Raw genomic sequence first — 18,113 nt, 5'->3', positions numbered from 1 at the left:
ACCCAGATGAGTAGATCGTAGGATATTAAATCCAAAATTAAATTCCAGATAATAAGATTACTTCAAATATTTAGCCAAGAAAGCTGTTGTTGTTTTTTGTTTTGTTTTGTTTTGTTTTTTAAATACCAGTTTACAACTTTAGCATGCTTCTGGCATCACTCAGGCATACATTTATTGAGGAAAGAAAAAAACAGTTTACTGGTTTTTAGAAGCTACTGTTTAGTGGTTGAATACCACTCTTAAAAAAAAAACGTGTAATAGGGTCTCACTTGATGGACTACTGTAACTTGCAGAAACAAATCCTCTAATTATATTAGCAAAACAATCCCATGTACTGAGGCCCCATTGTTCCATTAGTACACGAGTTACTTGCAAACTGATGGAATAAATATCCTTCAGAGGTCTTGATTCTCCACTGCACTGTACTGGTTTAAGATCGATATAACTGAGTGGAAAAGCAACCTCGGCTAATTCAGCTGTACAGCGGGACAGAAGCCTGATGGGGATGTCCAGGTGTCTGTCCATCACAACAACCATTCAGATGCCTGAAGATGGAATTAAACATTTGAGCGAGTGACTTCACACACCAGACTACCAGTGATAGCCACATCAGCACTGATCAGCATGCACCGTTATGCAAGCATTATTCCCCCTGACGTAGAATAACTCTCCAGTGTTGTGGGATACTGGACTATTACTGAAAATGTTATGTATGAGTTACTTCAAGAATATTTAAGTGTTCCTCCCGCAACAAAGCCAGACAAAAAGAAGAACCAAACGGCACTTTTCTTGTGCTTGCCTCAGATAGAAGCAAGCTTTAGTGAAGTTCAAACACATGAGATGGCATGTTGACTCTACACATTTTTTAATTATTTCCCCAAAGGCTTATCTGTGTTCCTTAATACAGGGCAGGGGTTGCATACACTCAATAATGATCCAAAAACATCAGCGATGATTCTCTCTTTAAAACTAAATTTAAGCACTGTGTTGGGGCATTGTGATTATGTATGGCTCTACAGTTTGTATCTTGACTTATATTCAGGACACTGTTGGTTCATTTGCTTTCCAGATTCATAAAACTTGCAATAATATCTGTAATGATACATTCCAGTTTGTACATACAACTTCAATACAATAAAAATGCATCACATTTATTAACTGTGTTGGAGAAAGAAATTTCCATTTTTTCTCAATTTAAAGAGTATCCAATAATAGGATGGACATCCCTGTGTATCTTAATTCTATCTTGTTACAAAACGATATTAGATCTAATGATGAGAAATGATATACATGAACTAGCTACCATTATGAAGTCTTAAACTGTCCCAACGCAAGCAATTAATTAAAGCACCAGAAATACACACTTTATCTTCCTCTACGGGATCTAAGCCATGACCCTTCACACAGCTTCAGTCACCCACAAAAGCCCAGTATACTTTCAGATGTTACTCACAAAAAAAAAATAAAAAAAAATAATACACACTTATTGTACACCACATGCCTTTTTTCCCTCTACTTGTTAAAACTAAATCTGAATTTGTGACAAAATGATAGAGATTTTAGATAGGGCTTAGTAATACAAACACACAGTAAGTGACCTCTAAACTTGTTTCCACAAGTCTGAACATTTCGGGCAATTCTGCTGAAAGCACAGGAAAAAGCATACTTTTTTTTGTTCAAAATACCTTGCATAACTGATCCCTTACATGCAAAATACCCCACCTTTTGAACACCACTTACCCCTAAAGCTGAAGCAAGACGTTTACAAAACTGGTTGCAACATCTTCCTTCAGTATTATATTACTATTTTATTTTATATCATTGTTTCCTGAAGTTCACCAGGTTACTAGATTAACTCAGATTTGCATCCCTTCCCATCTTTTACTTCTAGTATGTATCTGGATACAGATTCTATTCAAACTACAGAGCTGAGAATGTTGAAAAAAAAAATACTACAGCTCCCCCATCAGACCAGACCTATTTCTCCATGTCTGTTCTGCTTAACAAAGATTAAAAAATAAATAAATAAATAGGTGATTTTCCAGTGTTCAGCCAAGCTGCTGACAGGAAGAGGGGATGTTGGCTGTCTACACTGGCAGACACTGGGACAGCAAATCACCAACAGAGCCCTGTATCTTGACTTCCCACTATCCATGAATATGTTTTTTGTAAGATTAGAAACTGATTTTCAAGTAATTAGGCTTCTCTAGAGGGCTTCTGCAAATGGCTTGACCCTCATTTTAACTACCAACCACAGTACAGCTCTAATTATTCTAACTTCGCATTCCCTCAGGATTCTTATACTAAGGTCATTTCCTTGCTCCTCCACGGCTTTGTTCAAGGAACTTCCATTCAGTTGTTGCCCTCTCTCATCTCAGAGCCTTGCCTGCATCTGTCTAGTCTTTTGCAGCTTAGGTCTTCCCTCCTGGCATTGTGCTCTTGTTGTACATATACTTAAACTGGAAGAAGAGTTCTTTTCCCAGCACAGCTCTGGCACATGTTTAACAGGAAAAAAAAAAAAATACAGCCTTAATCAATCAAACAAAAATACGTTAGCAAAGCTCAGAAGTATTGACTAGGCCTGTGACAGCTGTTCAGTAAAGATTTGAGCTACTTTACCTATATTATTTCCATCTGGAAATTGTTCTTCTAATCAGGACAAAAATCAACCAAGGGCATACAAACCATTTATTTAAGCTGTGTAAACAAACTCAGCTTGTTTTGCTGTGTAAACACGGATGTACATACATACATCAAGCTGCTGGCAAACATGAAGAAATTCCTGGAACAAACCATCTGAAACCAATCCACCTGAACTGACCACACACCATCCAGTTAGCTTTCTCCACTGCCAGAGATTTTTGCTGGCATCATTTCCTTCCTTTGCCTTCACACTCCTAGCACCAGCCACATACTAGTTTACTTCTCTCATTAAAGATTTCAGCCCCCATCCTGCTAGTTTGAGTTTATTAAGAATCGCTATACACTGCCAAAACATTCCCATTACCCTCATACTACATCCCGATCGCAAAGCAGACAGGAAATTGCCCCACATTTCTCCTCCTCAAGTCTCCATTTCAGTCCAGCCATTTCTCAACTTACAGTTTGTTCTTAATTGAAGATAAAAGGTGTGGTGGTTTTACTCGGGTGGGCAGCCGAGCTCCACCACAACCGCTCTCTCACCCCCCCCTTATATTTACTTGAACACAAATTTGTGTTCCTTATTTCTTTGTGCCTTCCAGGTCTACTCTACACCATAGAAGTTGTGCTGGTATTACTCTAAAAATCTGGGAAAACAAACAAACAGGAAAACCTAACAGAGTTGAGCCCGCTGTGCACTTTGTAAGGCAGGGTGAACATCAGTGATGCCGCTCTGGCAAGGCACACGCATTGCTCCATGTAAAAGCTTCGCCAAGCTGTGCTGGATGCCCAGGAGGGTCTTGTTGAGCATGCTGAAGGCTTTTACACCTTCTGGGATATGAATCAACGCTTGAGTAAATTCCTACTATAGTAAAATTGGGTATGTGGGTGAAACTATCAGGTACTTGAGGTGGAAAATAAAGTGTATCTGGTCCACGTCCCTGCAATGGAGATGGAAATCTTAAATGAAAAGTAACTTGTAGCCATTCCTGACCCAATTATAACCCCTTACAAAAAAACGATTATATATTAAACTTCTGGGCTCGCTCTGCCCGTGGCAGCACGCTCACACAGCGGTGCTGGGTTTGCTGTCCCGACAGACAGGACAGGGCCCTTGTTAGGCCTCGCTGCAGGCAGCAGCTCGTCCCAGCAAGGCGCCCGCTGCTCGGGCAGGACGGCTACAAGGAGGCAGGCTTTGCCAGCAGCCCGCAGTACGAGACACCCGGATTAACCGCGGCACCCCCTGAAACCTCAGCTTTTTGCAGCCGGCTGCGCACCAGCGCACAGCAGCGCGGAGGGGCAGAAGCCAGGGCTTCGCCACAGCCCCACGGCACAGCGGGGTGAGGGCGAGCCAGCCACAGCTCCTTGCACCTCCCCGTCAGGTAACAGCAGGACAAGGAGCCCCCCAGCCCCAGCCCCGGGCCCAGCCTCGGCACTTACCGCCGCCCGCCCCGGATGTCGGTGCGGGGCCGCCCCGCCCCGCAGCCGGCGGAAGCAGACGTGGCGGCGGGGCCCTGTGGCTGCCCGCGGTCCCCCCGAGCCGCCGGGCGGCCATGAGGGGCTGCCGGCCCCGGGCGCTGCTCTGCGGCCTCCTGGCGGCAGCGGTGGCGGTGGCGGCGGGGGGCGGCCGCGCCCTCCCGCACCTGAGCGACGACGTGCCCTTCAGGGTGAACTGGCCCGGCACCGAGTTCAGCCTGGTGGGTGCGCTGAGGGGGCGGGACGGGCTGCGGGGGGGGGCGAGGGGCGAGCAGAGCCCCCCTGGGAGCCCCCAGCCCCTCCTCTGCCTCGCGGGGTGTCCCGGGCCCCCTCCCCGGTCAGCCGTGCTGCTCACTGACTGGGAGCGCTTTAAAAGCCTGACTGGTTCACGGGTTATTTGTGTGTGTGTTTGTTTGTTTTAAGCCTACAACTGGTGTCCTGTACAAAGAGGATAACTACATCATCATGACCACCGTGGATAAAGAGAAATACAAATGCATCCTTCCACTGATAGCCAGCGGCAATGAGGTAAATTCAGCCGTGTCTTGTTTGTGATCATAAACTGTAGGCAAGTCTTGGCACCATCTGTCTTGATAAAGCCCCCATCCTTATGTGATGGAGAGTAACAAGGACTTCACCTCAGGTGACAAACCTTTCCGGGTGAAGAACTTTACCTCTTCAATAGCATGCACGTTTATAGAGTAAAAAATATGAAGAAGTAGACTTCCACAAAAGGATTGTTGATGCTGTTTTCCTATTCGTAACCCAAGCTGCCATTGGTGACAGAGTAAGCTGGGAGCTGCTACTCTTTTGCAACGTGTGTGTTTTTTAAAGCCACAAAACTCTTCTGCTTTGACTGTTTTGTGACTTCTACTTGTCCCTTATTGTCTAACTAAATTACCTTCTCTGATCACAACACAGCTCCTTCAGGGCCAGAGTTAATGAGCTCTTGTATCTTTTAATTCTGCAGTAAGGCTTCTTTTGAAAAACTAATAGATGAATATTAACTAACCAAACTTCTTCCAATTTTAATGTAATGAAATATCCTTCCTTTGTAGGAAGAAGAAAAGGACTACAAAGGTCCTACTCCAGGAGAATTGTTGGAGCCTCTTTTTAAGCAAAGTAGCTGTTCTTATAGAGTATGTCACTTCTGCGTTGGTAATTTGCATGCTAATCAAAAGATTTTCATTCAGTCCATTTTAAGACTTAGCGTAATAACCTGGATAAATATATCTCAAACTTTATGTACTAATTCAGACCAAAATAAGTTTTCTGTAACTTTGATTTAATCTATATTACTGATAAAATTCCATATAGTAGAAGATCTCAGTATGCAAATAAACTGGGTTGTTATGATACCAATTTAAAAATGTGGATTTTAAATGCTTACTTCCAGGAGTCAAGCTGTAATATGTGGCAGTCTAATGAGCAGCATTTCTCAGAAATTGTTAAAACACCAAAACAAACATACTTCTAGATACCCTGGAAGTTTTTCCATTTTTCATCAGCTGTCATCACAATTCCAAGGCTCGTGCCTTACAAAAACAAACCAAATAGCAAACAAGCTGGTACTGAGAAACCGAGAGAGCAAAAAAAAACAAATGTTATACGTACACAATGTTATAATAATACCTACACAAATGTTATACCTACTCAAGGTCTTATGCAAGTTCTTGAGGAAGAGAGAGTGGGTCAAGCCCCATTAGTAAACAGCCTGTATCTACAGCAGTTGCCAAAAACAGTCAGTGCTCAGTCACTTCAGCTTAGTCCCAGTGGTTTTAGACTAAATTCAGTCTGCATATCTATTATTATTATTATTATTTTTTATTATTATTATTTATCTGTGTAAAAGTTAAGAAAGTTTGCCTGTTGTGTTTATTTGGAATCTCATCAAAACACTGAGGGAACACTGAGACCATTCACTGTGCTACTGTTTTTGAAGGTGCTTTTATCCACTTGCTTTGGCTGCATTTGCTGTAAAAGCCAAAAATTAGGGGGAAAATGTTTTCGGGGGTAACTTATCTAAACAGAAAATTGTTATTATTTTTAAGATTGAGTCTTATTGGACTTACGAGGTCTGCCATGGAAAACACATCCGTCAATACCATGAGGAGAAGGAGACAGGACAGGTAGGTTTCTTGCAATTTGAAAGTCTCAGCCGCATTTTCAGTGGCATGTGTGTGCATAACTCCTCCAGAAGAGTTGAAAACCTGTGTGCTTGAAAAAGTATGGGAAAATAGTAACAGATTTTTTTTAACCTCTTTTGATTGTAGAAAATAAACATCCAAGAATACTATCTTGGGAATATGATGATGAAGAACCCATTATCAGAACCAGGTTTGTCTTACATTATTTTGCTAATGCGTTCTTTTGGTTTTAACCATTACTCTTTGAAGAAATACGCTGTAGAAAACCAGTTCCCAATAGAAGAGTACAACTCTGTTAGTTAATGTTTTACAAAATGTAGTTTTAAAGTAATTTCTTTCAGCACTTTACATTTATTCATCCTGTCAGTTTCACTGTGATGTTTAGTTAATTAGATTAATTTACAATGATTAATTAGGATCAGGGGAAAAAAAAGCATAGTAGCAATATTGAAGCAATATATGCCAGATGAGTCTGTTTGATAATGTAATCTACTGCCACTCTTTTTTTTTTTTTTTGGGTGGGGAGGAGTGTGTTTCAAGATGGAAACAGCAGCCAAAGTGTGTAGCACATCTTGGGCTCTGCTATTTTGTAGTAGAATGTGGTATGCAAACCCACACATCTATAGTCTTTGCAGGTAGATTTGATCCTTGGAATTGTTGCAGAATGTTTTTTAGGGTTTCTGGCACAGACCTTCAGAAATACTGAAGTGCAAAAAGTGTGACTTCAGTGGAAATTAGGTAGCTGAGCCCCAGATTCAAACTGAATAATTTTCTGAATACTTGCATTTTTCCACATAAATTTTTGTAGATACTGGAAGTTCCGTGTTCACACCTGCTGTTACCTGCTTCCCTTATGTAGGCAGTATATTGGTTCAGAGAACTCTCAAAATCCACAGACTGTGTTCATTCATCAGAATTGATGGAAACAGTAGAAAACAGTAATTTACCTGTTTTTTTTTAATTCTAAGCTAGTACATAAAAGGCACCACCATTTTTCCTCCTAAATGTGATTCACTTGAGTGCCTTGATCTTGAAGGGGATTTAGAGCTATTAACCTTATTTCTCTGAATTCCTGTTTACAACCTTCAGTTAGATATCTTAGTCCTAAAAAGAAACTTGACTCAGAAACTGCATTGTTTGGCTCCTCTTATTAGTAAGTTAGGGTGTTTGCTTGTGTTGTCATTAATCCTGTGCAGAGATGCCTATTTCTCCCTAAAAGCTGCTGTATGTGATGTATATGAATTGTTGTGGGCTATTATTCTGAGAAGTTGCATGTGATGATAACTTTGTCAAGTTATCAGTCTTTTAGTATGTTCACTCTCTGTGCTCTCTGCTTCAATGGCAGATTTTATTCTATGTTTCCTCTACAGCAATTCACAATACTTCTCTTAAAAAATAAATAAATAAATAAAAAAGAAATAGATGGAAATAGATGGTGTTTCAAACCATTGTGAGCTAAATCCACAAGTGTGATACAGTAAACTTGGAATAGCTGAATGGGTGACAGCAAAGTAGAGTTGCCTTTTGCTCATCTAATTCTGAATGGAGTCCAGACCGTCTCCTGAAACAATTCAGAACGCTAAAGACAGCTTTAACCTGTGACGACTTGTAACCCCTACTCTGTTATGATGCTTGCTCTCATGATCATGAGCATAGTGTGCAGTCTGGCCTAGCTTCATCTTACGCCTAGTGCACCCTCTGAGGCCGGCTGATGGGTGGGCTGAAGTCCTTGCTGTGTACTGTCTCAGTCTGTAATTCACTCACTTTGAAGAGAATAGTCAGCTATCCCTAGAAGAACAGCAACAGTGGCTTGTTATTTTGGCCTCCATGGTATTCCTGTGGTGCTAGAGCTGGATTTGACCTGTCACATAAACTCAAAATTGTATTAAGATGATGCTTACTCATATTTTGTTCTGTTTGCTCTGGACCCCAGATCACCGTTTATTTCCTTTCTTTCCTCTTTTGCACCTGCAAGTTGTTAAAATTGACTCTTGACAGCTTATACACAAAGTACAAGCAAATACACAAAACAAACTTCTCTGTGTATAATTTCACTTTATTTCGAGTTCACAGACTTTATGCTTACCTCATTCTTAATTATTCCCTAGATCAAGAAGAGAAGGAAAATCCAAAAGAAAGTGCAAAAGAGGCAAGTGAAAAACATCTATTTTAACTTTTGCCGTCAACAGTGGAGGCAATTTCTATATGATGAGATTATAAGTTCCCTAACAAAATGAATATCAAAAAATTAAACTGTTCCCAAGCAGCACTCTTTTCACTTTAGATTATTAGATACACCGCTAAAAGCTTACTTAGTCTAGTTAGTAAATTTCTTACCCTCCTGTTTATTTAAAGGTATGCCAATCATAAACTTATATGAGATATAAACTATGTATTCTTTCTCTATGAAAACAATACAGATATCCATAAAGTCACATTAAGTTCTAGCAACAGTTATTTTTCTAGCTGCATCAGAAATCCCTATTCTGTTTCATAAACTTTGGGTTAGAAATGCTTAACAGAACTGTACAGCACCAAATCCAAAGATTTCTCACCTGACTTGATGACCCATACTGTAAAACTCTGTGCTTCTGTTTTCCATTAGAGAACTTTTCTATTATTAAGGTCCCAAAGCGCAATTCTGAGTTACTGACTTGGTAGCAAAACAGTGTAAATACGTGAAGCACACTAGTGTTTGGGATTAGCAATAGCAAATTTGGCCTGCAGATAAACATGCACCTATCTTATTTCCAGTTACCATTTTAATTCTGAAGTCAAACTTTCATCTGCATGTTCTTTGTAATACTGATCTAAATAGCAGAGTGATATCTCTCATGCAGTAGATCTCAGAAGATAGACATGCCTGATCAGCATTTTGCAGGTAGTTAGGGAAGCAGACTCAAGTCAGAATGTGCCTGTTCTGATGGCTGTGGCTCTTGGAAATTGAATAATTTTTATTTATTACTTCAGAAGTTGCTAAATATTTCTGCAGACTTTTTTTTTTTTTTTTTTAACTAATATTTATGATGTATGTACGCTGACTTGATTTCAGTTGACAAATAATTTAGGTTTGCAACTTGATTGGAATCTGTAGTCAGGAAAGGGAAAGGATACATAACACAGCTGGGTGGGTGCTGCTTAAAGTAACCAAAAACCTGCTGAGGCTAGAGATTTATTTCAACTGACAGACGGCTCAATAGGATTTGCATACAAACAGCAGCTCTCTCCAGTTAGGTTTCTTGAGTAAGTAATGAAATGCCTAGGTGTAATTTTTCAATATTTAAGGAAGAGTAAGTTCTTTCCTTCAGGAAAATAGGAAGGAAAGATATTGGTACCCCTTTTGTGAGCCAATGGAATATATCTTTGCTTGCCACCTTTGACCACTGAATATTTGGATATAGAGTGGATATGTGACTGGAAGCTAAGGAGTACCCAAGCAATTACGCTACTGCCACATTCATTCTTGTAACTCACAAATGTCTCATCACTTCATTCATGATGGAACAGTTGTCAGGAAAAAAAAAAAGAGTCCATGGCCTGTGTGACAGGGTAGCTTGGTTTGAGAACTCTGCAGTAGGTGAGAGGTACGAGGGTCCCAGCTCCCCTGGGTTTTGGCTTGAGCACAGAAGGCACCACCACCTTTTAACACCAAGCCTGACTGAAAAAATTTACTAGCTCAAGCAACAACAGATCGAAAGTGGTCTTGTTTGTGTGTTCCAACATGGCTTTTGCACAAACAGACCTTTTGGTACCCAGGAACGTTAGCTGCTTTGAAGATAGGAGCCAGAAGAGGGACTTGTAGCAGTTTGGGGAATTAGTTTCCTGAAAGGAAAGTTGGACAAAACATGAAGGAACAAGTCTGAAGAGAATTTACCTAGGGTGTAGAAAATGAAGGAAAGTAGGTTTAAAGTTTTTATTTGGGCTTTGTAAAGTACCTTTACTTCAAAATGCATTTTGAAGTAATGTATTTTACACCACCATTTCAAATTTTATGAAGCATGATTTACTTAGTATATATTGTTAACTTTCTGTTAGCTGTGATACCAGATGGTGTGAGATACTCTGTACAAGGAGACACCTGGGCTGGGTATGATAAGGGCAGATGCCTGGATGACTTTGCAAGGGGCCATTGGGGATTATTCATGGCCTGACACTGAACTGAAGGTAACATGCCTGGCCAGACCTGAACTGAGCCTGGCAGAGCTACTCACAGCTCCTTGGCTCCTAGATTACAGGATGAACACAGCTGGCTTGGTGCTCTTTCAAAACATTGCACCCAGCTGGCGGGCTTTCTTAGAACTGCACCATCAAGCAACCTGTGCAGAGAAACCAGCTGCTTTTGCAGTCGTGTTTCTAGTCAGACCTCACGTGGCTTGGTGCATCTGTGCAGTGCTGAGCTGGAGATAATAAACCAGAATGTGTTTGGATGTTGCAGCAACACCGAGTCAGTACACAGGGGCTGGTTTCAATCCAGTAGTGCTGGCTCTGCACAATGCTATAGTGTTTTCTGTTTCATAAGAGTCAAAGGAGTTTTACTGTGATCCTTAACTTTTACTTTCTTTCACCTAGATACCTACAAAAAATATAGAAGGGCAGATGACCCCGTACTATCCTGTAGAAATGGGAAACGGCACACCTTGTAGCTTGAGACAAAACCTACCCAGATCAAGTACAGTGATGTACATCTGTCATCCAGAAGCTAAGCATGAGATTCTTTCAGTAGCAGAAGTTACGACTTGTGAATATGAAGTGGTTATATTGACACCTCTGTTATGCAACCATCCTAAATATAGGTATGGTACCCAAATTTTGGCTAACATTATCGCTCCGAATTTTCATTAGCTTCTGTGCATGTGCTTATATAAGTCTTATATTCAGCTGTGGTTTCTGGTACAGAACTGTGATACTCATGTACTTATTTTGGCAAATGCAGTTTTGCATAGTCTTAAAGAGTTTTCATCTTAAGTTGCACAGTATTTGCACTTTGTAAGTCTCTGCTGGTTGATCCTGTATGAGAAGCAGATGGGAAGTATTTTATTTCCAACTGGTAAGCTTCTGGCTCTGTCATTCCAGAGGAATGCAAACCAGGCCCTGAAGGCTGTGGGCAGACTAAAAACACTCAGTCTCTTCTCTTAGAAGAGAGAGATTTAGATACTGTAAATGGCATGCACCATTCATGTTTGTATAGACTTCAACTACTCTATTTAATTTCAAAAAACAAAAGTATGGTCTTCAGCCATAACCTTACTAACATTTATCTTAGCAGTACTCAAAACTTAGGAAGCTTTTATTTGTCCTTGCCTTGGTTTACTGCCTTACCACTAGCTGTATGTCATTTTCATCTGAAGAGTTCACAGTTGCAGGTTTATTTGTCCAAAAATCAAGTTTAGGATTCTTTTTTTCTCCCCTCTCTGAATTGTAACATGCATCTAGAGGATATCTGTAGTTTTAATAGCTTTGACCTTTCAAAGGTTGTAAGTAGAATTGCTATGTACATGACGTAAAAATGAAAGGGGAAAATAATTGACAGGAGTTCTATTTCCCATACACACGGACATCAGAACAAGCAAGTATTTAATTGCTGTTCTGAAATAGGCAACAAAGTCTAAAGGATAAAATCCTTGACTGTGCATTTTATACATGCTTCCCATTTAGGGTAAATAAGTGATGTGTTATATATATGAAGTATTATATATTTAGTCCCAATCAGCAATTTTATCAGGTGGTTGGATCTGTTAAGTGCAACAGATAACACAGTATTATCTGTTGTGCTTATCTGTTGTTTGTATGCTATGTGTTACGTGTCTTATAAACCTCTGTATCAGCAGAAGAATAGAAAGTGCAAGGCAAATTGTTTTTTTCATGGGATAAGAATGAAACTTTGAGCCACTATTCCCTCCCAAACTGAAAGCATGGAAGACTTACTGGCCACTGGCAATAAATACTTAAAAAATAAACATACAAGATTTTTATTCTCACGCTTACATCTTAGTAAATAAAGATGGGTAGAGATGGTCAGCTCGAAATGCTGCTCAGCGTCAGCAGAGGTAAGAACAGACAAACCAACATCATTTTAAGTGCACTTTTCCTGTTGTGTTCCCTGAAACAGCACTTAGCAGTACTTCACACACCGTCCCTTTAGTAGCTTACCCAAAAATGCAGTTGCATTAACTTAGCAAAAGCACATCCATTAGTTCTAGTTGGCATTCTTATTTGGTTACAGTTTGACTTTTTTTTCTTTTAAATTGGTTGAAATCGGGGTCAGGAAGGAAGATTGAGTAGAAAGATTACTGTAACTGTCAGTGTTATGCTTTTTAAATAAAATTCAGATGAAAACAGGCTTCTTTGGTATGGAACTTATTTAATCTGGAGTGTAGTGACTATTTAGGAAATGCGTTTAGATTCTTTCAACTACAGGGACAATTGTCATAGAGCTACTGCTGTGTCTTACAGACTTTTCAAAGGAGGACATGACAGAATGCCACCTTGCTTCTGAAGCATCACCTGCATGTTTGTTTTGTAAACAAGCTTTCTCTAAAGAGCACCTTTTCAATGAGATGAGAAACAAAAACTGTACAAATACATCATTTGTCAGTACGATTTTCAGTTTGATATTTGCCTTAATAATCTGTTAAAGTTTTTTTGGTGTTTTAATGAGGCCTTCATTTGCTTTTTGCAGACATAACTAATGAAGAGAGTGATAGAGGAATAATGATATATGTGCAGTGGGAAAAGCCAAACACATCACAGTACAGGAATGTGTTATTTTAAGTATACAGGAACTGCATCTATCAATTTTAATCATTGAGGTTTTCTAACTTCTGAGAGGCCTTTTTGGAGTCTTGACATTACATTCACGGTACATGTACAATGCAGTTTCCTTTTTAATAACTGTTTTTGTTTTGTTTTGTTTTCCTTTTGAAGAAGAGTGATTAGATTGTGCTGCCAGCTGTCTGGCAGTGGTGGTAGTGAGTCTGCACTGGGCTATGCTTATTTACATCAGCTGCACGGACATTGTAGCTTTGAATGAGATGGTGCTCTTGCAAGTAAGATAGCTCAAGCTAAACTCAGTCAAAAAATTTTTAGCAATCAAAAAGTATGTCTTGTCTTTAAAGCATGATAAGTGATATATCCATAACTTGTTTGCACAGGTTCAGGGCTTCCCCTGTGAATGACATTTTTTGCCAGTCCCTGCCAGGATCCCCACTTAAACCTCATAATCTGGAACAGCTGGAAAAACAGCAAGAAATGATGAAGATGCCTTTCAGAAGGGTTAAGGAGGTAGAATTTCTTTAATTTGAAATAGAAAAGTACTTGTTTTCCGTGTTACAGTACATATAACTTGCAGTTCAGTGGAATACATGCGTTTACCCAACTTTGTAAGACCACGTCAGTCTTTCAGATGGTCTTTAAGTTTGTTGAAATTGCATGTAACTTACTTTGTTTGGAAAGAAAACATATCAATTACATTTGGGCTACCAGTAGAAAACTTCTGTAGCCTTCTTAGCCTACAGTTTGGAAAGTTGCTAAGTTTCTGACTCAGTCTTTTGTTTAGCTGTGTCTAAGGCACAGTGAAAGTGGTGACTGCATGCTTTCATACTTCTTTGCACAGCCTGCCTCATTTAGTATTAAGTAACTTCCTATAGTTTATAAGATTTTGAAAGGGGCATATGAAATATAATTAATATATTTTTGTATACTTTAATTTCAGGAAGAAATGCATTCAACAAAAGAAGAGAAATTTTCTTCCATTCATAAGCCTGTTGCTGTCGGCAGCCATCAACTATTAACTGTGGGAACAACCCACATCTCCAAATTGACTGATGACCAACTTATAAAGGAGTTTCTTAGTGGTTCTTACTGTTTCCATGGGGTAAGAAATTAAGACTGCATACAATCAAATAGCAGCTCCTTAATTGCATGTACAATATGGTGGTGGGTTTTTCATTTTTTCCATGAATGCTGACAGTTGAAGTTAGTATTTCAGCCAAAAGGGGGACTACTTTGTTTCCTCATAACAAAAGAGGTATTTTCTGGTTTAAAAAAAAAAAAAAAAAAGAATTACTAGTAACTAGCTCAACCTTAACTGAAAATATTCTTTTGATCTGTATTCAAGACCTACTTTTGTCCAGTCTTTGCCTTGGATACTCTTTATATGCTTCCATAGGCATATTAGTTTGGGCGTAAATCTATAATCTTAACTCGGGTCTGGAGGGTAGGAAGTTGGAGCTTAATGTTCCTGAATGATATTTCCCCTGACTTTCAAATATTTAAATAGGTCCTCATTAAATGACTTTTCCTTGTCTGTGCTGGGTAAAATGCAAAGTTGAAGCAATAGTACACTTCTATTATATGAATAAAACACTGGTACATTTATTACACGAGCCATGTCATATTAATGTTTTAACAGCATTCTTATGCACATAATAATTGGCTTTTGTTAATAGAGGGAAGGCTTATATACCTAGGTCTATGCTAGAAAGGTATCTTTATTTTTTCTGTTGAAAATAAACTTAGTTGGACAGTGAAAAACGAAAGTAGATCATGAGAATTGTTCAGTGTTAGTTTTGGTAGTGAGAAAGGAAAAAAAAAAGATACAGCTTACTGAAAGATGAGCCAGCAGCGAAGAGGCATCTGAAGTTTTCACTTTTCACTGTCTTTAAAAGAGTAAAATATTTCTTAAAAAAGATGAATAGAGGAGATACAAGTAGTTTAAAGAACTTAGTCCTTATATGGCTCTTCTACGAGTTGACATAACAACAAGGTCCTCTTTGCTTAAAGTCATCTATTCCATCCCTTGCCTATGCCAATTAGTCTAATGAGAGATTCCCTCTCAAAGCAAATCACAAATCAGCATATCTGAATAAAAGTTGGAGTTTTACAGCTAAAATAATCAGTTATTTAGGGTCAGGAGGGAAATGGGAGTGGTTGTTTTGGGGATTTTGTTTCATTTTAATGCTAAGATTCTACCTGTCCCTAGGGCGTTGGTTGGTGGAAGTATGAATTCTGCTATGGCAAATATGTTCATCAGTATCATGAGGTACGTTTAAGTAGTTTTATGTTCTGCCAAACGCTGGCTGTGGCTGGCAGTGGGGAGGTTAAAGAATCTGTGTTTGGCTTGAAAAGCAGCATTTTCTTGGCTAATCTACATCTTGGGCTTAAGAAGATGCATTTCAGAAAATAAATCCTCAGTGTGCTGCTCAAGAGTTTACACAGGGGAATGTAGGTACCATGTCAGATAGAGCACAAGAATAATCAAAGCTGAACTTATGTGGGTTTTTGAGGAAATGTTATTCTGTCATTAAAACACAATTATCAGCTCAGTCTTTCTTCCTTTTAGGACAAGGAAAGTGGCAAGACTTCTGTGGTTGTGGGTACCTGGAACAAGGAGGAACACATTGAATGGTCCAAAAAGAATGCTGCCAGAACCTACTATCTTAAAGAAGACGGCACACAGACGGTTAGGTATGGTTATCTCTGCTTATGAGTTCCTGAGTTAGTCTCATACTTGTGATAGAGAAAGACAAGTGCCAGGGCCCAGTTCTGCTATGTATGAATATTCAGTTATATAATAAACTGTTTTGAGGAGGTTGTATGGATTTTTCCCCTAGGCAACATGCAAGATTTTGGGTATGATGCAGAGGAAAAGACTTTACTAAACAATTATTTGTTTCTGTAATAACTGATTTACAGCATCTTCCTTGTTTGTTTTGTATATTGGAGTTAAATATTTGAGGAATGACAAGATATGCTATTACATAAGTTAGCTCTGTGCTTAAGAATTCTGTTCACTATTTCCAAACTTCTTCATTCCAAACTTCTGGGCAGGATGGTGTCTCATTTCTATGGAAATGGAGATGTTTGCGACTTAACCGAGAAGCCAAGGCAGGTGACTGTGAAATTGAAGTAAGTTAACTTTTTTTTAGTAAACTGATGTATCGTGTTTCTGCTTCCTATGCCAGAGGGGAAAGCCTCTCTCTGTCTTTCATGAAGCTCAGAAAGCTATGTCCATTAGCTGGACTTAGTAAAAATTATATAGATAGTAAGGAAATATATATTTCATTTTTGTGCTTACTACATGCTAAACATTGCAAAATTTCTCTTTCAGATGTAAAGAGTCTGATTCACCTCATGCTGTAACCATATATATGTTAGAGCCTCATTCTTGCCAATACATCCTTGGGGTATGTAAACACATACTTGAATTTCATAAGATCAGGTGTCACTTAGTGGAGGATGTCTCAAAGTCCACGTTCCACTTTATGGAAAGTGTGTGTAGTGTGGTTGCTTGCATTAGTCATAGAGTACAAGTATTATTTTTTTTAATTTGATAAAGAGATTTTGCTACTGAAGTGAAAGGTTTTACACTTACCATCTCAGGCAGGGCTAGCAATGCAAGTCTACCCCAGACAGGGGAACACAGACAGGAGACCATAGAGAAAGCTACAGCAGGATTTTTAAAATGCACTGAAGAATACTAACATCTTTTAAGTGTTCTTACTAACCTTAGCGAGCTGCTGTTCTGTCTAGTCACCTCTGTGCACCTTACATCTATGACATCTCCCATCCATTTCCTCAAGTTTAAAATAGTCCCTTCCTTCCACTGACTCTTCACAAAAGAAAGATTCTTGTAACGTACCTTAGCCCAAACACACAACTGCTGAACAAGTATTGCTTTCTGTTCAATTGCATTTGCCTAGGGAAATAAGGATTTATTATTAATAATTACATTGTTAATATACCATAGATATCATACACAAAAGTAAAAAGCATATACCAAGTTTTACAAAGTGATGCTCAAGCCTCTTGCATGCTATTGTAAATAATCTTGTGATCTCCATTGCAGTTTCCTGTAAGAGTTTATTAATGATTTTGTAGTTGTTAATATTTTGGTCTCTATGTTCAAGGTGGAGTCTCCAGTCATCTGTAAAATTTTGGATACAGCTGATGAACACGGGCTCCTTTCAGTGCCCAGCTAAAGAACAATATAAGTCCATGAAGGAAGCCATACCCATCAACAACCCAACTGGCTTTTTCCACACTAACATCATATCCGTGAGATGACCAAGACAGAGAGAAGTTTTCAGCCAACCAACCTCACCAGCAGAATTCTCTAAGATGAGGGACTCATGAACCACTTTGTGTATAACTATGTGTATATAAGAGGTTATCGATAAACTTTTAATGATTAAAATTTTGTCTTGCACTTCCTGTATGACTTGTGTATGAGGTATTCTGCAACGATCATCGAGGTAAAAATTATCGACTTAAAAAAGGCAAAACAGACAAGGTCCAGCTTCATGTACGAAACTCAACTGCCAACAGAAGGGAAAAGGGAAAGCAATACTTCTTGCTCAGGAGCCTTCAGCAGCCACTAGAACAAAAGTAATTGTTCTAATGCAATTACTTAATTTGTCCAAACACAAATTGCCTCAGTTTGACTGCTTGGAACTGTATTAATATCACAGTCTTTTCTTAACTTATCTTGTACCTATTCAGCTGTTACTTCTTCTCTCAGCCTGGGCTGCTCTCCAAGACCTGTTTTTTGTTTTGTTTTTAAATAGGTACTAACTCCGTAACGTTCATTGCAATATATTTATTTTGCTGAACATTCCTCCTGACGTGAGTCAGAATTGCTGTTTTGCTTGAGGAAGCTAAAGTTTAATACCAGTGATAAAAAATCAACATCTTTCTTGTGGGGCAGAGTTGTCAATATTAGCTAGGAACCCTGCCTCCCACTTACCTGTATTCAGCTGTGTTTCATGCGGGTCTGAGTTATGGGTTTTTTTGGTGACAACTCAGTACATCCACTTGCCCTCATAATGGCAAACAGTGGCATGGAGGGCCATT

The 18,113-nt window shown here is 39.2% G+C and overlaps 2 protein-coding genes across 2 annotated transcripts in view; one reads left to right on the top strand and one right to left on the bottom strand.

Annotated features, from left to right (window-relative positions):
- Window positions 1–4,176, bottom strand: part of ASB3 (ankyrin repeat and SOCS box containing 3) — a 30,869-nt gene extending 26,693 nt beyond the window's left edge. The window contains exon 1 of the mRNA XM_082757595.1: window positions 4,081–4,176. The gene's annotated coding sequence lies outside the window, so the exon portion shown is untranslated. The remainder of the gene's footprint in view (window positions 1–4,080) is intronic.
- Window positions 4,120–17,491, top strand: ERLEC1 (endoplasmic reticulum lectin 1). Its single transcript, XM_082757599.1, has 14 exons — window positions 4,120–4,337; window positions 4,540–4,644; window positions 5,175–5,255; window positions 6,168–6,245; window positions 6,390–6,453; window positions 8,372–8,412; window positions 10,833–11,056; window positions 13,415–13,544; window positions 13,975–14,136; window positions 15,244–15,303; window positions 15,604–15,728; window positions 16,092–16,169; window positions 16,372–16,447; window positions 17,171–17,491. Exons 1-14 carry the CDS (start codon window positions 4,194–4,196, stop codon window positions 17,240–17,242), a joined length of 1,440 nt encoding a protein of 479 aa, XP_082613725.1. The 5' UTR covers window positions 4,120–4,193; the 3' UTR covers window positions 17,243–17,491.
- The last annotated feature ends 622 nt before the right edge of the window (window positions 17,492–18,113 follow it).

Source organism: Aythya marila (assembly GCF_965140915.1).
Source record: "Aythya marila genome assembly, chromosome: 3".
Classification (NCBI taxonomy): Eukaryota; Metazoa; Chordata; class Aves; order Anseriformes; family Anatidae; genus Aythya; species Aythya marila.
The sequence above is the reverse complement of the archived record's forward strand: the minus strand, read 5'-3'. Positions and strand labels throughout refer to the sequence as shown.

Coding starts and splice junctions, on each gene's coding strand:
- ERLEC1 (XM_082757599.1), top strand. CDS start 4,194: ATGAGGGGCTGCCGGCCCCGGGCGCTGCTCTGCGGCCTCCTGGCGGCA. Junction 6,454..8,371: donor GAACCCATTATCAGAACCAG/GTTTGTCTTACA, acceptor ATTATTCCCTAG/ATCAAGAAGAGAAGGAAAAT. Junction 8,413..10,832: donor CAAAAGAAAGTGCAAAAGAG/GCAAGTGAAAAA, acceptor TCTTTCACCTAG/ATACCTACAAAAAATATAGA.